Source organism: Phoenix dactylifera, chromosome 2 (genome assembly GCF_009389715.1).
Source record: "Phoenix dactylifera cultivar Barhee BC4 chromosome 2, palm_55x_up_171113_PBpolish2nd_filt_p, whole genome shotgun sequence".
Taxonomy (NCBI): Eukaryota; Viridiplantae; Streptophyta; class Magnoliopsida; order Arecales; family Arecaceae; genus Phoenix; species Phoenix dactylifera.
Window position 1 is genome coordinate 14,951,952 of NC_052393.1, and position 19,078 is coordinate 14,971,029.

The 19,078-nt window shown below is 41.9% G+C and overlaps 2 protein-coding genes across 4 annotated transcripts; both read right to left on the reverse strand.

The window, feature by feature from the left end:
• Positions 1–621: 621 nt before the first annotated feature.
• LOC103695548 (WD repeat-containing protein WDS homolog) lies at positions 622–10,748 on the reverse strand. Of its 2 annotated transcripts, XM_008776912.4 has the most exons (4): positions 9,342–10,727; positions 4,105–4,206; positions 1,319–1,957; positions 622–995 (listed from the first exon to the last, which is right to left on the reverse strand). In XM_008776912.4, the coding sequence occupies exons 1-4, from the start codon at positions 10,050–10,052 to the stop codon at positions 819–821; spliced, it is 1,629 nt and encodes a 542-aa protein (XP_008775134.1). In that variant the 5' UTR covers positions 10,053–10,727; the 3' UTR covers positions 622–818. The 2 variants fall into 2 exon arrangements, with proteins under 2 accessions (XP_008775134.1, XP_026656372.1); XM_026800571.2 differs by lacking the exon at positions 4,105–4,206 and having other exon boundaries at positions 9,342–10,748.
• An 875-nt stretch (positions 10,749–11,623) lies between these two features.
• LOC103695547 (pentatricopeptide repeat-containing protein At1g20230-like) lies at positions 11,624–16,000 on the reverse strand. Of its 2 annotated transcripts, none has more exons than XM_039123191.1 (2): positions 12,556–16,000; positions 11,624–12,034 (listed from the first exon to the last, which is right to left on the reverse strand). In XM_039123191.1, the coding sequence occupies exon 1, from the start codon at positions 15,837–15,839 to the stop codon at positions 12,885–12,887; it is 2,955 nt and encodes a 984-aa protein (XP_038979119.1). In that variant the 5' UTR covers positions 15,840–16,000; the 3' UTR covers positions 11,624–12,034; positions 12,556–12,884. The 2 variants fall into 2 exon arrangements, with proteins under 2 accessions (XP_038979119.1, XP_038979115.1); XM_039123187.1 differs by having other exon boundaries at positions 11,631–12,034; positions 12,358–16,000.
• Between the last annotated feature and the right edge of the window lie 3,078 nt (positions 16,001–19,078).

Here is a 19,078-nt window from a genome sequence, read left to right on the forward strand (position 1 = left end):
AGGAAATTGGTGTAATTAATTTATTACTGCATTCCAAAAATTTAAGCTGTTAGGAGAGGGGTCAATATATATCAAACCTTAATAGGTGTCACATTGTAGAGTACTTAAGCTGCAAACATCTTTTAGTCTCCTACTTTCCATATCATTTGAAAACCTTACAACTGAATGTCATGTGTGACATGAACACCATCCTACGCTCGTGCGAAAACCTGCTCAACAATTTATGGGAGATATGATGGAATTCCAGGGGTTATTTTCCAAACTTTCACAACAAGATATAATCCCTTTCAAGTATTTAATAAAAAAAAAGATCTTTTCAAAAAAACAAAACTTGAAAAGAAGTAGTGGAACCAATTTTGGTGAGAATAAAACCTGCCAATTCTTGCTTGCCGAGTATTGAGTTCACAGATAGCATGGAATGGGATTGATATTGTTAATTAGTCCATGCATGCCACATGAACTCAAATCTAATACAATTTTGGGGAGCTGACAGACCAGGAAATTCTCATGCAAAGTACCTCACAATGCATGCAAAACAAATACCCAGATGCACCATCACTTTCAAGAATAGAAAGCTAAGAATGAGAATGTTCATGATTCACCATGTCTAGAGACCAGATATTTTTTTGAAGAAAAAGATATCTTATTTGAAAATCTCATAGATGATATGGGCCTTTTTTACACTGGATTTGCTGACAAAAGAACTTGAATTATTCGATGGAGCGCACAGACAAATGATGTAGAATTATTGATATCTGAATTACACTCTCAATTTACACATATTTACAAGAAAGAAAGACGAAAAATATTGATGCATCTCATGTAAAGATCTTCGTAGGGTTTCTATTGGCTACCCATATCCGGACCGTCTCATCATCACTTGCTGATGCCAACATATGAGGCTTCATCGGGTTCCAGCTGACGCTGTTGACGGTCTTCGAATGACCAGACAGGACTTTGATTGGCATTTCGTGATGTCGCTGCCAAATGTAGATCTGCCAAACATAAGGGAGTTTCAAGGCGTAAGCTCCAGTTGCATCCCATGCACTCTTTCTAATTTACAGTGCCAGTGAATGCAATTAAAAAAACATGGTGCATCGCAAGTTTATGATAAGTCAGATACTGTAAAGCAAGTAAACTCGGGGTAAAGAAACTTTCTGTACGCTGAAATCTACAAAAACATCACCCCCCGACCCTCCAGAAAACTAAATTACATGCATATTTGTGTGCATTTGAAGATGTGGCACCATGCAAGTCAGACAAATAATTCATGCATGAAAGCATTCAGAAAAATCATTGCCATCAAAGGAAACAACACCTGTGAATCCTCGCTGCCGCTGGCAATAAACAGGCAATTTGATCCACCAAAGCAAGATCGGATTACGTACTTCCCCTGCTTGTGACCCCTAAATTTATCTGGCACATCAGATGTTGCATTGACATTCCACAAATGGATCTCCTCACTGTTCAGGTTGACGATCAAGGACTGTCCATCCCTTGAAAGAGAAAGTGATGTAATCGAATGATCCTCATGTATGAACCGTTCTTTTCCCCTTGGGAAGTCACGTATCCAGATTTCTCTACTGGAACATATACTGATCAAGCAGCACCCGTCAGGTGTCACAGCTAGATCAGAGACCTTTGGCATCCTCTCTCCCTCCCAAACTTCCAGTTCCTTGCCTTCTAGGTCACATGTGAAGATGCAATTATCTGGCTCGCAGCTGCCACACACTATTTTATCCGAGTTTGGGAACCATGCACATGAGCTGATGATACGATTCACTGGACCAGTAAATGTAAGCTTGCACATGCCAGTTTCGACATCCCATAATTTAAGGGCTTCTCCATTGCCACATGTGAGCAGCATCATGTCATCAGGGCTCCATGCTACAAAGGAGATAGGTTTCATGTGGCCCTCTAGAATGTGCTTCCGCGAGACTGTGTCATCGTCTTTTACCTGAAATTATTGTTTGAAAAATGATAACTGAAATGGATTTTCAAAGCCAACATGCAATGCAGTTGTTCAGAAACCAATGCATTGCCAATTAGACAAAAAGTGCATTCTATAATGATAAGCTTCAGTAAATTGAGATAGATGTTACCAAATTTTTAGTAAATTAATATATATTGGTAAAACAATAACATAGTTTTTTACTTCACAGATAGCTGATATCAGTACCCAGTTTATTGAAGATTTGACCTTGTTTCAAGTCATCAAGTTCATACACATCATTGTTAAGTAGCTGTTTCTCATAACTTAACCTACGAGCCATGTATAATCTGAATGGAGCTGGGTATTGGGATAAAATTATGATTCATCAAGGTTTGAGTACTTTCTGTCACCGGCTCTTAACTGATGTCAAAATATTAGGCAGAAAATACTGTTTAGTGCAGGTCAGTGTATAGAAATTTTGAGACACAATAAAAGCATTGATAGATAGTTCCAGATATCGTGTTCCAATAATTAGACAGACCTATCGTGAAAAAATGCTGGCTGAACCAAAAACGTGATCAGCCTTCTAACAATTAATTAGAAAATTAACAACTAAAGATCAAACAATTTGCTTTGTTGAATATCGACCAAAGAAACTAATAGAGAAGCAAAAACATCTGTATAATTGTTTGGCAAATCATCAAGCCATGGGATAAATTAAAATACAAAATAATAGTCACACTTCATGAAATAAACACTTTTTTACAAATTTGATAATGTAAGGTCTAGCTTTTTGCTTTCAATTTTGTATCAGTAAATGCAAAAATTTCAATAGCACACCAACCATGAAACCTTTCTTTTAGTTAGAAAAAGACAATAAATGCAATGAGCAAACATAAGGATACAATTTTGGGATAGGTTCAGACATAAATCAGAAAGGGCCCCCAAAAGAAATCATAGAGAGAAACAAACTGCAGTGTGTTTCTTTTTCCTGCAGAAAAAAACTCCTATCACCTATTGTTCAATAAAAAAAAAATTGTTCTTGAAAAATCATTATTAGCTAGCTTAATTTACGGCATACATAGTTTAATACAGAATGGTAATGTTAGGATCCCATCCTCCATCCTCCCACCGCCGCTGAACTGGAAAGTATTTTATTCTTATTTGTGATAGAAATGTAAGATTTGGATTGAAGATTTAGTGAAATACTATATTAGAAGATTCAACCATATACAATAAGTGGTTAATCTTGCTGGTGGACACTTGATACAGGTCCTCCTTTTGCTTACATTTAGTAGAGCCTCTCACAATCCTCGGCAAAATAAACTCATTGGATCACTCTCGGAAGCTAGTAAGGGGAAAGGTTGCCACATCACATCCTGTTTTATGAAAAAACAACTCATAGAAACTAATGGTACTCAAAAGAGCATTCCAAGTTGGTCGACCAGCATAAAGCACACAATCGAACACCTCAACAAAAAAGGGGCTTTATAAAAAAAGAAAATCACTTATTGGAAAATCTCTGAAACCATAAAACCCAGAAGCTTTTATCTCCATATGCATGGTCTGTGGAAATCAGTCCAGATATATTTGGACTGCAAAATTTGTTGGAGCTCAAACTTATTATCAGATTGAACAGTTGCAAATTATTCAGTGGTTCTATCATGTCACTCATGTGCTTAAAGAAAGACAGTGATAAGTTGAAAAACTATTGCTGTTGGTAGATTCATGTAGCAGCTAATTCTTGTCTTCTTTAAGTAAACTTGAATGAAGGAAACCAGTCACTGTGAAGCCTTTCATGAATAATACGCACCATTGTACTAGTAAGCATCCTTCAGCATCATTTGACATGTTAGTAAGCGTCCATAACATCCTTCAGCATCATACAATGTATTTTATTAGATGCTACCTACTTTGGAACTAATCACCAAGCATTCACCATCATACCATGGAGAAACAGGGTTCCTTCAATTGGATGATCATCAAGTCAACTACCTAGAGCTCGGATGAGAATTAAGTTTTTTCAAGTTATTTAGATCTTAACCTTAAATAGTTTCTCTAATCCTTGAAAATTTTTCCAAATAATATTCTTGTTGCATTCTTTTCAAGTACCATCTGTTTATATGAAAATTAGTACAATTATGTAACGTTAGTGATGTAAATTATCATACCGTCCATATAATGGCTGTGCAATCCCTAGAAGATGTTGCCAGATACACTCCGTTGTTCGAGAACTGTACAAACCACACTTCATTCTTATGGTCACATAAGGTCTGCGCAGAAGTAAGAGATATCACACATCTGTTGTGTCCATATTATGATAATATTACAAATATCAAAAGCAACTACAGCAAACTCCTAGTCTTCTCATCATTACTTAATAAAAGAAGAATCAACTCAATTTTGTAATGTAAAGATTAAAATAATATTTTTGCAGCTTCATGAAACAGTGCATTTCAGTATTTCCCTGCATCTATTTGACAAATACTAGTTCTACACATAGCAATGCAAAGGCTTAAATACATCCTTCTGTTTTTCATTTGATTAAGATATATACCAATTAAAAAATAAGAAAACCTTTCTTCCTAAAGCAATCACATAAGATGTCAACAATGTTATATGTCCCTTTAATGAAAAACACATGGTAAAAGGTGACAATGTTGAGACACTTTTTATTAAGATGTATCACTAGATCTTGTTTTACAACTTTAATGCACAGAATGGCATGATGTTTAATGTAGGACCAGACTTAGCAAATAAAAATCAGGTACAGTATTGCAAGAACATGCTGTCTCCTTTCAGTTTTGGCCACCCAAAGACTGGTGAAGCAGCGAAAAGGCAATAAAACCTGCTTAATCCAGAAATCTTGCTTCATTTGACCAATATTTTCTTATTCCGAAGCACCATGCTTGAGGACAAATATTCAAGAAATATGTCTAAAAGCATTCTTAGAATTCCAAAGGTCATAATAGATTTATAAGGTATGCTTTAAAAAAAAAACATGGAAGCATACATGCATGCACATATGCATTCATATGCATGGATACTTGTGGGTCAGTACTTGTGTCTCTATTATAACAAGGTTTTATGATACCTTTATTTCAACAAGCTTGGTTATGGTAATTTTAGTTAACGAGACCAAAAACCCAAATCCATCTATTTGGGATAGCTGGCATAAATTGATTGAACAGAATCTTCAAATTTTCAAATGTATTGGCTGGTACCAAAGAAGGTAAAAAATAATGAAATATGAGACCACAATCAATCGAGAAGTTTAGCAAGCACAAGCAGACAAACTTAAGTGCCTCCAAACTTACAAACTTGGAAGGAAATATTGATTATACCAAATTAATAAAATTCTGGTTTAGCGGGATGGAGGAAATGTACAAATTCATGATGTTGCTTAAGGAATGAGAATAATGGTAGATAGTATTGTACATTATAAGGTTGAGGAATGCTAGTTTGGGAGTGCCGAGTTAATTCAAAAGGATCACCCAGATCAATGGGGTTGATTTGGATCACTTCCGATGGCTCCAGATTAGGTTTGGGCGCAAGCTATGACATAACTTCTGATCGTGTATCAAATCTGCGGCATTCTATGTGAGGATGTACAAGCATGTGTGTAGTCCCACATCATTTGTACATTGGGGAAGTCTTGGGCATTTAAGTAGGGCGGACCCCAGTCAATAATCTTCTAGCTAACCTTTTCAAGTGAGATCTTAGGTCGTTACAAATGCTATCAGAGCCAACTAGACCACAGCTTATGTGGACATTGTAGCACGGGCCTTTTGGTTTGATTACAAGCCAATGTAGTGTTTTTGATTGGATTTGGGATTGGATCCTTTTCCCTAGAAAGGATGCTAGGACTTAAATAGAGAGACTGTGTAATGACTATGCAGGCATGTGTTCAGTCCTACATAGGTTGTGTATTAAGGAGATCTTGAGCATTTAAGTAGGGCCAAGGACCTCAATTAATAACACTTCGACTAGTCTTTTTGGGTGAGGTCTTGGATCGTTACACTCTAGGTGTCCAAATGAGCTTCAAGATTTATACAACATGATCAACAACGTGAACTTTGTTGCCCTAAAATAGCCAATAAGGCTATAATTACTATAATATGTTAAAATTTGACCTATTCATAACCTTTACCTTGTAAGGGGTGGAAGAATGCTCTAGAGGGCAAAGTTGATATAGATGTTATTAGGCTGAAAGGCCAATTTTGTCTGAAATTGTATCTTTTAATACATAGCAAGGTTTGGAGTGATGTCCTTGTTGGTTGCATGTGTCATGCTGGGCCAATACTAGCAACTAACATGGTTCAACATGGAACCTATTAATTCTATTCTTCAACCTGAAAAAGGGTTTTAGAGTTTTTTGTTTTTGGCACAGATGCCACGCAGCATGACATGGTAGAGATGACATAGGCACCAGCTTTTAAAACCTTTATATATAGTAAATCTAATTTCTTAGACTTCTAAATGACGGTTTACTTACTAGAAAAAAAAAGTTGGCTTATTTAATCCTTTTTCAAAGCTTCTATGAAAGTAAGATGAGGATACCCCTGCTTTCAATTTTTTTCTTGGAAAATTTCCTAATTCGTTCTTTCTGATTGATTGCTTCATGCAAGAATACAGTGAATTGGAGAAAGAAATCCTCTCAACACTAAGATCACGAGTCTGCTGCTATGGTATTTTGTTTCAATTTGTCTCTCTCCACACAGCATGGCATGGTTGGGATGACATAGCACTGGCTTGTAAAACTTGATATATAGTAAATCCAATTTCTTTAACATCTAAATGAAGGTCTACTTACTAGGAAAAAAAATCGAATTATTTCATCCTTCTTTAAAGCTTCTATGAAAGTAAGATGTGGATATCCCTGCATTCATTTTTTTATCAGAAAAATCTATTATTTTGTCCTTCTGATTGATTGCTGGATACAAGAGTACAATGAATTGGAGAAAGAAATCCTCTCTCCGCTAAGATCATGAGTCTGCTACTTTGGTATTTTGTTTCAAATTGTCTCTTTGGCTTATCGTTTGTGCCTCAAAAAATGATGCATTTTTCAATATCAACCCTTACTTTCTTCTCTATTTGCCAGTCTAAGGTATCTTCGAGAGTTTGCACCTTGGTCACAACAATGTAAATGTACATGGAGCACTCAATAGTTTTAGGTAGGGGGCTGATTTCCATCTCACTATGTCTTCTCACCTGACTGGTCTTGAAAGTCTTACATCAAACCCCTCTCTTGCCTATAGTGACCTTGAGAAAATTAAGCACCAATATCACCCTAGACATTAAGCGGAGGTGCGAAATGTCCAAGTATCCAAAAGTACTGAGAGTCCAAAACAACAAAAACCACGAAACAGGGACCACGACATGAACGTTGACTAGTTTACAGCATATTTTATTAGATAATGTATGGGCAACATTAAGCTTTTAACAAAAAAGGAAATTATTTCAACAGTTCATTAGAAGTGTTCTATATAGCAGATTAAGATTTGGCACTAACAATGATTGCTTGCCCTGAAGTGTCTTTTACTTGGGCAGTTCGAAACATTGTGTCAGATGCCCCCACTTTTTAGATGTAAGCAAGGTTTAAAGTCTTTGTATGCTACCCGTACCAATCGGGTGCCAATGCAGTATGGTACCAGTATATATCATATGATACTAACACATGGTGCGGTAATGCTAAAAGCACAGCAAAGGCAACACCAGCTACCATGTCTCATAAGAAACAGTATCAAGGGTTGCTGTTAGGACTGGTTAATCATTGATACAATAAGTATGGCTAGAACAGATAGGCAAGACATGGTACTTAAAATCCTAGGGTCTAAAGATACTTCATTTACTGAAGTGTTACTAAGTGTTATGTCTAGAAATGTCACATCCAAATGTCCAAAGGTAATAATACTTCAAAAATCTATCAAAGTAAACTTCTTGGATAACAATGTCAAATTATAAACATTGATTTGCAGAAAAATGCCATATGGGAGAAAGTTACAAAAAGCCTTCAAAACTTATTTGACATAATTTCATACAATGACCTATAAAGTTGAACCTCATAGATGAGACAAGGCTGGCTAATCAACTCAGTTTATTTTTCCAACTATCCATAACTATGGCAATATGAGACGAGATGTATAAGATAAAGCAAATGAATTCTTGCTTGTCTTATGGAGCAAAAATGCTCATTGCCTAACATGATGATGGATCCCAACCTGCTCTCTGACCTCATTAAGAATGACAACTGGAAGAAGGTTCCAAAAACTTGATCGAATACATATCATAGTGGGGCTTGACTTGTCTCACTTGAGAATATCACTTACCCCAGAACAATGTGCACAAATTGAGATAAGTCAAAGGAAAATGAAGACGCCAATTTTGTCATGGTTCTTTAGAATGAATTTGTTAGCTTTTTTGTAATGATTATAGCTGGTCTGTGCTAGTACGATGTATACATATCTGTTTTTCTGATGGAACTAGTCAGAAATAGGCAGGGAGTGCGTCTGGCTGAAGAGAAGACATCAGAAGTTTCCCCATAGGCAATGCAGAATGAATGTAGTTGAGTTCACCATTGCAAAAGAGAATGTAATTTGTCATTTGAACAAGGTTCTTCCTCATAAACATTACAAAGCCAACCATACACAGAATGTCTCACTATAATGTGGGGATGGGATAGCCAGTCTCTTAACATCCCTAAACATATCTGGTGGCATTCCATAACAAATAGAAGTAGACTGTAATTTATCAAATTTGCTAAATTGGGACAAAAAACAACCTTTTGAAATTTTTTCAGAAAAATTGAAAATTTGCTAACTGGGCTCAGCATGATGTGCCCCAGAAAGTAATTCAGACAGAAAACATCATGTGAGGACCAGTACGGATGTGTGTTTAGTCCCATATTCATTATTCGCAAGAAAAATCTTAGGCACTCATACAAGACTAAGAAATTCAAAAAATATATTCCGTCAAGCCATTTTGGGTGAGGTCCTGAGTTTTGAAAAATAGTATCAGAGCGGATCCGACCCATAACCTATATGAACTAGGAGGTACTGCAGCATGGATATATTTGAGCTGACTACAAGCTAATCATGGTGTGTGTAATTAGATTTGAATGGATTTGGATCCTTAGCCTAGCGTAGATGCTAGGATTTAAATGAGGAGAGTATGTGATGGCCCGTGCGAGTGTGTGTTTAATCCTATATCATTTATTCGCTCGGTAGATCTTGGATATTTATTTAGGATCAAAAAATTCAAATAATACCTTCTGGTTAACTTTTTTAGGTGAGGTCCTGGAGTGTTAACAATTCGCACCAAAATCCACCCATGTTTTTATGTTGTCATTCAGCAAAAGGACAAGTGGAACCAACTAACCAGATAGCAGCCTGAGGGGAACAAAACTAACCTGGATGCACTTTGAGGGAATTTGCTCTTGGCTGCACTCATGATCCGCATACAGAGTAACAGCATCAGGCGAGTTATGGTAAAAACAAGACGCTGCCTGTTTAAGAACCGTCGTTTCCACAAGATGTTCCAACCTTCCGCTTGGCACCCGTACCCATGGCGGAAGCAACTCTACCAAATCCAACAACAACTTAATCCTCCTGCTCACCCTGTTCTCCTCTGTGACGATGCCCTCCGATGAAATAAGCGACCGGGCAAGCTTGTGCACCCTCCGCCGATCCATATCCAATGGAGCAATCCTTTTCCAGAGTACATCCTTCGCCGCCAACAACCCGTCACCGGACCCCAGAAGTTCCAAGAATTGCTCCTTCCAGACAAGAAAGCAGGCCCTAGCTCGCACTTCCGCCTCCAAATCGTCAATGGAATTAATAGTCGCGACACATTCGTCCCACCGGCCTGCCATGATATCAAACAACAGGGAGGTGTACTCTGGTGAGTCGAGCTGAACTCCGGAATCCAATTCTAGCACCGCAGCAGCCTTCCGGTAGCCGAGGGAGTAGAGGGCTTGAATAATAATCCTTACGAACTGAGTCCGGTCGATGAGGCCTTCCCGGCCGAGCATCGGAGGGACTGGATTGAGTGAATTGGGATGCCGAGGGCTCGATTCTCCTTCCAGCGGGGATCGGGGATTTGAATTCTCATCGCCTTCCATTTACTCTGGGAGTTCGCCAGCTTTGGGAGGTTTGGAGATGAGAAAAACCCTAAAAAGGTGTCACCTTTAGAGGTTTATCGATAGATCAGAGCAGGGAGGAGGACAGGGACAGGATCAAAACCAACGAGAACCCCAAAGAATCTAAAAAAACAGTGGATTGGGGGGAAAGAAGAAGAAGAAGAAGAGAGAAGGGAGCTCAAAGGGGAAAAAAAGGCGAAGACTTGGGAGGTTTGGTATCGGAAAAAAACCTAAAAAGGCGTCACCTTGGAAGGTTTCTCAATAGATCAGAGCAAGCGGAAGGACAGAGCCCATCAAAACCAAAGCGAACTCCAAAGAAGAGTTCAAACCAAAAGGGCCAAGACTCGAGAAATTTTGCGGAGGGATTGACGGGATGGAAATGGATATGGACGATAACAATTTGAGAAAAGGGTCGGTGTTCCCTGTTTGATTCGAACAGCAAATGATTGGATACTGGGTAAATCAGAGCCGTTCGTTTTTGTTAGAGGATCTTGTACTGGATGGATGCTTTCAGTTGGAAATTGACACGTACTAGGATAAGGTAGGGGGGAGGGGCACACGGATTTAATTTTTGTTTGGGCACACAGTTTTAAGTGTGGCGGCTGCAATCGGAACACCACCAAGGATTCTATGTGACTCGGTCGCCGGTTGTCAAATTAATTGGCGGCTCTCCTCACATTACCCAGATTCTTATGCCTCTGTCCACCAAGTCCAGCTTTTGATTCTTGACCACAGGATAAGTTTTTCCAATTATTAGATTTCTCAGAGCTGTACCGTATCCACATTAATATATACATAAAGATATATATATATATATATATATACATATATATATATATATATATATATATATATACACACACATATACATATACATATATATACGTATACGTACGCGTATATATACATACGTATACGTATATACACGTATACGTGTATATATATATATATATAGCAGAATTGCAGTCCTGTGATGCTTGTTAAATAAAAGGGATTTCTAAATCGAGCTAAGCTTGGATGCAGATGTTCAAGTTTGATGCATTTCCTACCCGAACAAGCTTCAGTCAGCCTGTCATCAAGTTTGATGCAAGTCTGACATAATAGGGGCTAGACTCGTTTGAGTCAAGCCCTCTCTCTCTCTCTCCCCCCTTCTCTACTCTTACCAGTTATGGATTTTTTTAATGAGAGAGGGAGGAAGCCAACCACATAAATTGAGTGACACTGTAGCAATTTATACCTATTTGCAAAGCACTTATCCAAATTGAATACTAATTTGGGATAAAAATTTCTTGCCAACAACAATTTAATCAAAATAAAAGAACCGTACCTTGAAAATCTAATGCAACTTGTTCATATCATACCGATTAGTCATTTTACAATTTCGCATGACAAAAGAACTTGTTCATATCATAACAATACCCTCTTTTAAAGATAAGGGTTCCCAAATCAACCTGTCACAATAAGTATCAAATTAAAAAAATGATCAGGCCCTGTATAAAACATCAAGTACGTTCATTCAGACTTGATATCGTTTAACAGTGTCGGAGAGAATGTGAAAGATGAACAACATTATGCATTTGGAACCTGCACAATTTTTCACAAGGGAAAGAATTCAGGTGAAGCAACACGCAGGTGTATTAACAATGTTCAATAGCATGACCAGGCCCAATACAAACATAGGTTTCTGGTGTGCAAACTTTGATATTATATGACAAAGCGTAGAAAAGAATATGAAAAGTGAAGGGCAATCTGTACTTCACACTGAACGATTCTTCCATGGAAAAGAATTTAGGTGATGCAACTAAAATCGAGGTGATTGCACTTTCTGCTAGCCATCATTTTGGAACCACGGGGTCAGAACTTGCTGATGCCATCATGTGGCGCTTTGCTAGGTTCCAGGTCACAGAGTTCGCAGCCAATCCATGGCCCAATAAGATATCTGGAAGCTTATGCCAGATCTAGATCTGCCAAAACACAAGGAATTATCAGATATATATATATATATATATATATATATATATATATATATATATATATATATATATATATATATATATATATATATATAAATCATATGCCTGTAAAAGAACAAGTTTAGGTGCACATGCTCAGAACAAAAAACATAACAAAAGAGTAGAGCTCTGTGCATGCAGAGATAAAAACACAGTTGAACTGATCTATTCATCATAATGCCCAACCATAAGATCAGCTATCGCAGCCAAAGCAAGTGAATATCAAAGTGGATTTTCTAATTCCGATTCAGACATAACTCAAAGGCGAAACTGACCCAAAAACGAAATAACAGTCAGAAAAGTCAGCTGAAAGTTGTCAAATCAAGAGAGTCTAGTAGATATTGTATGTTAGTTTGCTCTACGTTTGATTGTCGCATAACTAGAAATGCATAATCTCCTCTTGACCCATATCATTCTCAATGAAGCAGCATAAACATTGGTGTGTGAAACAAGTTCATGATAACATTCGCCACCTGCATCCTCTTGAATCAAATATCCTCTAGGTCTTGTTCCCGGATGTCTTCAATTATATTCTACTCTGTCGCCTCCAAAAGTCAAGATAAGCAAGACTTACATCTCTTCCAATGGTACCAAATTTGCCACATAATTGTAACATAGACATTCTACTTTCCAATCTTGGTTTCATGTACCAGGTTGTTGATCATCATCCAATACAGATGCATCAAAAGCTCTGGACAAGATACATTACACATATAAGCCTTTGAAAATAGCACCTTCATTATAATGACCTCTTATAAATCACAAGGTCGATTGTCCATTTCAGCTTCTACTAGTTGCTAATTCACCACATTTCGTTACAGCTGCACATGCCATCCTTGAAATGGTGGTACAAGCATCCATCTTTCACAAGAATATCTCGTCCATCAATTTTGGAAATGAACTTTATTGATGTATGACAGTCCACGCACATGCGGACATTTTTCAAGACACATATTGGACAGCGTGTATGCAAAGAGATGATTCCCAAACAAACTGCAAGCTTTTCAGTATGGTAGCAAGCAAAAGGATCAATTTTGCCATCATCACAGAACATGACATCCTGAGGAACATGACCAGCTTGTCTCATTTTACCAGCAAACTTGTTCCAAACACCCAAAATCTTATCAATTTCTGGATGTGAGCGATCTCCTGCTTTAAATGAGTGAACTCTCCTACCTATATGTATCCAGCTGCATGCGTTGACCAACTTTAGACCACGATCCTCCATGGCATTCCTTATATTCATAGCAGAATCCCACATGCCAGCCATGGCAAAGATATTGGAGAGTACAATGTAGTTTGAAGCATTTGTAGGCTCTAACTCAAATAGAGCACTTGCAGCTCTCCGTCCTATCTCATAATTAGAATGTAGCCTACAGGCTTTGAGAAGGGTAGACCACACACAAGCATCAGGTTCAAAGGGCATTCCTCTAATAACGTTCACTGACTTTTCTAGTAAACCAGCGGTGCCCATAATATCAACCATACAGGTGAAATGCTCCAAGGTAGGAGCAACACCATAGACATCCTCCATTATTTTGAAATATTTCCAACCTTCATCCAGAAATCCTTCTTGATTGCAGGCTGAAAGAACTGTAGTGAAGGTAACATGGTCTGGCCTAATGCCAGATTGTTCCATCTCGTTAAACAAGGCAACAGTATCTCTGGCCATCCTGTGAAGTGAATAACCAGCCATCATTGCATTCCATACTGCTACATCCTTCTGACTTATACAATCAAATATTACTCTGGCATCTGCAATACTACCACATTTGGCATACATATCTATCAATGCACTTGCAAGAATAACCGGGTACCCATCAGGTTTGTTTTTCTCAATGTAGCCATGTAATTCTCTCCCCAACCTCAGAGCTGCTGTGTTGCTGCAAGCCAGCAGAAGGATCATGAGAGTAATTGAACTAGGAAGAAAGTTTTGCTCGAGCATTTCTGGAAATAGTTTCAGAGCAGCTTCTGGCTCACCATTGTGGTTGTAACCTGCCATCAGAATGTTCCAAGACACAGTATTTTTATCTCTGATTTCACGAAACACCTTGGTTGCAGAAGTCATATCCTCACACTTAGCATACATGTCAACCAATGCACTTGAAACAAAAATGTTAGATTCAAAACAATTTCTCAGTACATAGCCATGGACTTCCTTTCCTAGATGATGTAGTTCGAGGCCAGTGCAAACCGAGAGGACCGAGGTTATGGTGACAGAATTTGGTTGAATTGATAACTGCAGCATTTTAATAGGAAGCTCATAGTTGTTCATGTTGGGCATTGCAGGCAACTGCATAGCTCGAAAAATTTCCAGAGCCTTGCCAGTAAGCCCAGAATGATGGAAGCCGGATACAAGTGCATTCATAGAGATGACATTAGGTTTCAGACCCATGTCACTCATCTTGGAAAACATCCTAAATACTTCATCTTTTTGCCCCTTTCTTGCATATGCAGCAAGAACAGTGTTGTAGGTGATTACATCAGGCTTCAGTCCATCTTCCTGCATCAACCGAAAAAGCTCAAGTGCCTCACTCATTCTATCCTCGTCGGCATATGCAGCAATCATTTCGTTCCACACTGTCTCATTCTTGTTCTCAAGCTCCAAAAATAACCTCTCTGCATACTCAAATTTTCCACACTTCCGATACATATCAATCAGTGAACCACCCACAAAAACATTCATCTGAACCCCCTTCTTGATGACATATGAATGCAGCTCCTTGCCAAGATTCAGCCCCCGCAAACCAGAGCAGGCAGGGAGAATACTTGCTACAGTTACCGCATTTGGATTCTCATGTAAGCACATTCCACGGAAAACCTCCAAAGCATCCTCAAATTTCCCATTTTGAACACTTCCTGAGATCACTCCGTTCCAAGAATTGGCACCAGGCTTGGGCCCACTCGCTCTCATCTCCTCCAAAAGATGGAGGGCCGCATCAATCTCCCCATTCCGAGCAAACCCAGAAATCAAAGCATTCCACGAGATCAAATCCGGGGCAATCCCATTAGCCCGCATTGATTCGAACTCCTGGGACGCCTCATCCAGAAGCCCAGCATCAGCATAGGCATTCACAAGGGCAGTCCACGAGACGACATCCTTCTCAGGCATCCGATCAAAGACGGCCCGCGATGAGGCAAGATCGCCGCTTTTTGCATACATATCAATGAAGGAATTGCCTATGAAAACGTCGAGCTCCAAACGAGCTCTCACCATGTACCCATGAACCGCGGCGCCCATCCTTAGGTTCCCGAGCTCAGAACAGGCCTTGAGGATCTTCGGGAGGAGGAACTTATCAGGCACGGCGCCATCTCTTAGCATTTGAACGAACACCAAAAGCACGTCTTCCCACCTCCGCGACCGGCCATGGGAGGCAATCATCGATGCGTAGAGCGGGGCCTTTCTGTGCGGCATTCCGTCGAACAGGCGAGCAGTGTTTGCAAAAGAGGCGGCGCCGCCGCACTCCTGGCGTCGAAAGGAGAGGCCGGCCTCTCCGGCGAGGCCGGACTTGGTGGCTCCGGCATAGTCCTGTGCGCGAGCGGCATCAAAGGGGGTGGGAGGGGGGAGGAGCAGGGGATCGATGGGCGTCGCTTTCTTTCGCCTCTCGTGATTGCCGATGCCTGTGGAGTGAGTGCTGGAGCTTCTAATTGGGCTGAGGTTAAGAGGGAGGAGGGCCTTGGAACGGCTGGGAGAGGAACGGATGGAGATAGAAGAGTGGTTAGAAGGGGATGGAAATGGAATGGCGCAAGGAGCCATTTTAATTGCTTGATAGTTTTAATGGCGGCAGGTGTCATCCATAGTTGGAGGTCTGCAAGAGAAACTGGGTTTGATTCTTTGATGGTGCCGCGCCGCCAGGCAATTTTGCTGGCCTCGGAGCGCTCAGGTCTGGATCTCATAGACGCTGGATCCGAGAAAGAGCGGCGTTGAATGCCAGGTGGCAGAAATACAGCTAGAGGCTGGGTTGAGCCGAGCCCGGACTGGGTCAAGATCTGATCCTTTCAAATTGAACCTCGTCCTTTTTTTTACTCCTCTTAGCTATATTATTAGTAATAGTGTCATACCATGGGGATCCCGTTTCTTGTGCATGAGAAGTACTCTATGCCTTATGGCATGATAGATTTTGACATTTGGGATTGATGTAACCTGCAGGAATTATAGACAAAAATAAGATGATCGAATGCTAAATTGCCGAGTCAGGCATTAAGCCGGACTAGTAGCATTGAGCTTTTCCTAACTATAAATGTTTAAGTTTGATTCATTTTCCAATGCCATAAATAAGGTTGAAGCTTGTTTTCATGCTGCTCGATTAAGTTTGGACGAGAGCACGCTGTCGAGCCAGACCAAAGATGTCCCAAGTTGGTTCATTTGCAGCCCTTAATGTTTCCATCTACATTCAGGACTGTTGCTGGAAATTGGACCCGGGGGCGGCCGCGAACTGAGAGGGGAGGGGCTCCGCCGCCGGAACAGTGGGTGGCGGTGCGTCGGCTGGTGGTGTCCTCCTGGAGAATCCTGCAAAAAAGCCGGTGGCCGGATTCCCCGGCACCGACTCTCCGAAGCTTAAGTCAGAGGGGGCTAGTATATGGGTGGAGTCAAGGAGGAGAATGTTTGTTCCCCTCCCTTTCTCTCCCCCCAGGTTCTCTTTTATAGAAAGATATTATGTTACCTGGAAGGTAACAGGGCAAATTGTCTTTTTCGTGATAATTGGGCACGATCATGCTCATTAATGGCGTTGTGGAGAATAAGACCGGATCAGACCGGAGTCAGCGAACTGTCATGGTTGATCGGACCTGTTGGAGTGGTTGAACCGCCGGCCGTGGTGGGCCTGGGGTTCGTAGATGGCAAGCGCATTGATTGCTGAGTGAACCGGTGATCAGGGAGAGCCATACGCTTTGATGGTCCAGTGATCCGGAGATCATCTTGAGCCGTGTTCATTTAATGGTTGAGTGCATCGGAGGCCCGCAGGGGTCACACGCATTAATGATAGGGCATGCCGAAGGCCTGCGGAGGTCACGTGCATTAATGGCTTAAGGATGGTAACAGAGTACGGTGGAGTCGTGTATTTGGTTGTCAGATCCTCTAGAGGATTAGGCGGAGGTTGGATATCTGGCTAAGGCACGGGCTCGGCACGGGTGCCGAGCCGAGCCGGTTGCTCGGCGGGGTATCTCGTTGTGGGGTCGGGCGTTTTTCTGGTCGACCGCTGGTCGGTGCTCCTTGGTTGGGTGCCTTTCTGGTCGGCGCCTCTCTGGTCGGCGCTCTTTGGTCGAGCGCCTCTCTGGTCGGCGCTCTTTGGTCGAGCGCCTCTCTGGTTGGCATGACTTGGGTTTTCCCCTCAACACTACCCCCCGACTTCCGAGTTCCAGCTGGCTACCAGCTTGAGCGTGGAAAGTAGTTTTAGTCGGGCCATTATGAGTTAAGGAAATTTTGAATTATCACGCGTTTCGAGGTGCCTTTGATAGGCGGCGTCTCTTCTTTTCCGAAATGTCTCATTATTAGGGCGCCTTCTCCGAAGCGTCATCGCGTCGTGGGCTCATAATAGGGCCGCACGATCCGACGAGGCGTTTCGGTGTTCGAAGCGTCAGCCCGAATTAAATGTGGCGCTCCGTCTTTTGGGCCGACACGCGTCGTGATCCGAACGGGGAGCAGCGTTTTTTCTCGCTGATCTGAGCCGTTGGAGGGATCTATATAAATCCTCACCTGGCCTCCTGTTACTTTCTTATTGTCTCCTTCCTCCAGCTTTTCTCAGTCCGAAGCTTCTTATCTCCGGCATCCTTCACAGGTCCCTATCCTCTCAGAACCTTTCCTTCTTCTTCCTAATGGGTCTCGGTCTGAATGATGTCGAGTCCACCATGAGTGAACTGGAGGTCGAGATGGCCGAGGAATGGTTCTTTCCTCGACGAGGGTTCCGTCTGGAGCCCGCCAGGTTGGGGGATCGGGTAACGAATCCTCCGGTAGGCTGGATCGGAGTGTACCTGGAGGCACTCTGGGCCGGCCTGCGATTTCCTCTTCACGGGTTCGTGAACGAGTTGCTTATGGAGTACCAGTTGGTCCCGGCGCAACTCGCTCCGAATGCCTGGAGGACAGTAGTCGGTTTCCTGTCGCTGTGTTTGGCGTACGGGATTCCGACTTCTGTAAACGTTTTCCGGCGACTCTTCGTATTGAAGTCGAACCCGGGGGATGGAGAGTGGCTCTACATTGCCCTTCGGGCGGGTCGGCCACTCTTCCAGGGCGCTCCTTCGTCCATTCATGAGTGGAAGAAAAAATTCTTCTTTCTGGGCTCTGAACGGACATGGGGGTTTGACCCTAGGTGGGGGCCGACCCAACTCAGGTCCGTCAATAAAGTCCCCAAGCTTTCTACGCGCGAGCAGGGGATCCTCGACACCATTCGCAGCCTCGGGGACGGTATTCTACTGGGCGGCCTCATAAGTGAGGACGCTCTTGTGAATGTTGGCCTGAGCTCGGCGCGTCCTCAGGGTAAGGGTAACAGTAGAAGTCATCTTGTATTCTGCTATTATTCTATGTTTTAATTCTGCTCGCCCTTGCAGATATCGCGAAAATGGTGACCAAGAGCGAGGTCTTGTACACCCGATTCCAAAAGAGGGCGGCCGAGCTCTCGGGGGAGCCGACCGAGCCAAAGAAAAAAGCAAGAGTTTCAGCGACTGCGGCGGTTGAGACGGGCGCTCCTCGCCTTGCACACTCCGAGGCTGGTCGGAGGGAGGGAACAGGTTCCAGGGGGGCGAGCTCTGGTGGGGCCACGATAGCGCTCCCGTGCCCGGCGCCGATTTCACAGATTCCTGGTCGGCAGGAAGCCCCAATCGCCGACCAGGGAGGGAGGAGTTCGGCGGGTTTGGCGCTCGCGCGCCCCGCCCCAGCTTTGCGGCAGTCAGATCGGCCGCCTGTCCGACCCCAATTCTCCAGTCCCGAGCCGGGGAATAGTCAAGGAGCTGCGGGGTCGGCTCCGCCTAGGCCAGCCGAGGCCGGCCTTCCGGGCTCGTCGG

Excerpts from the sequence above, each read along its gene's own strand:
- LOC103695548 (XM_008776912.4), bottom strand. The coding sequence starts at position 10,052 with ATGGAAGGCGATGAGAATTCAAATCCCCGATCCCCGCTGGAAGGAGAA. Across the intron at positions 4,207-9,341 it reads TTCCCTCAAAGTGCATCCAG|ACCTTATGTGACCATAAGAA; the intron begins GTTAGTTTTGTT and ends ACTTCTGCGCAG. Across the intron at positions 1,958-4,104 it reads GCACAGCCATTATATGGACG|GTAAAAGACGATGACACAGT; the intron begins GTATGATAATTT and ends CAATAATTTCAG.
- LOC103695547 (XM_039123191.1), bottom strand. The coding sequence starts at position 15,839 with ATGGCTCCTTGCGCCATTCCATTTCCATCCCCTTCTAACCACTCTTCT.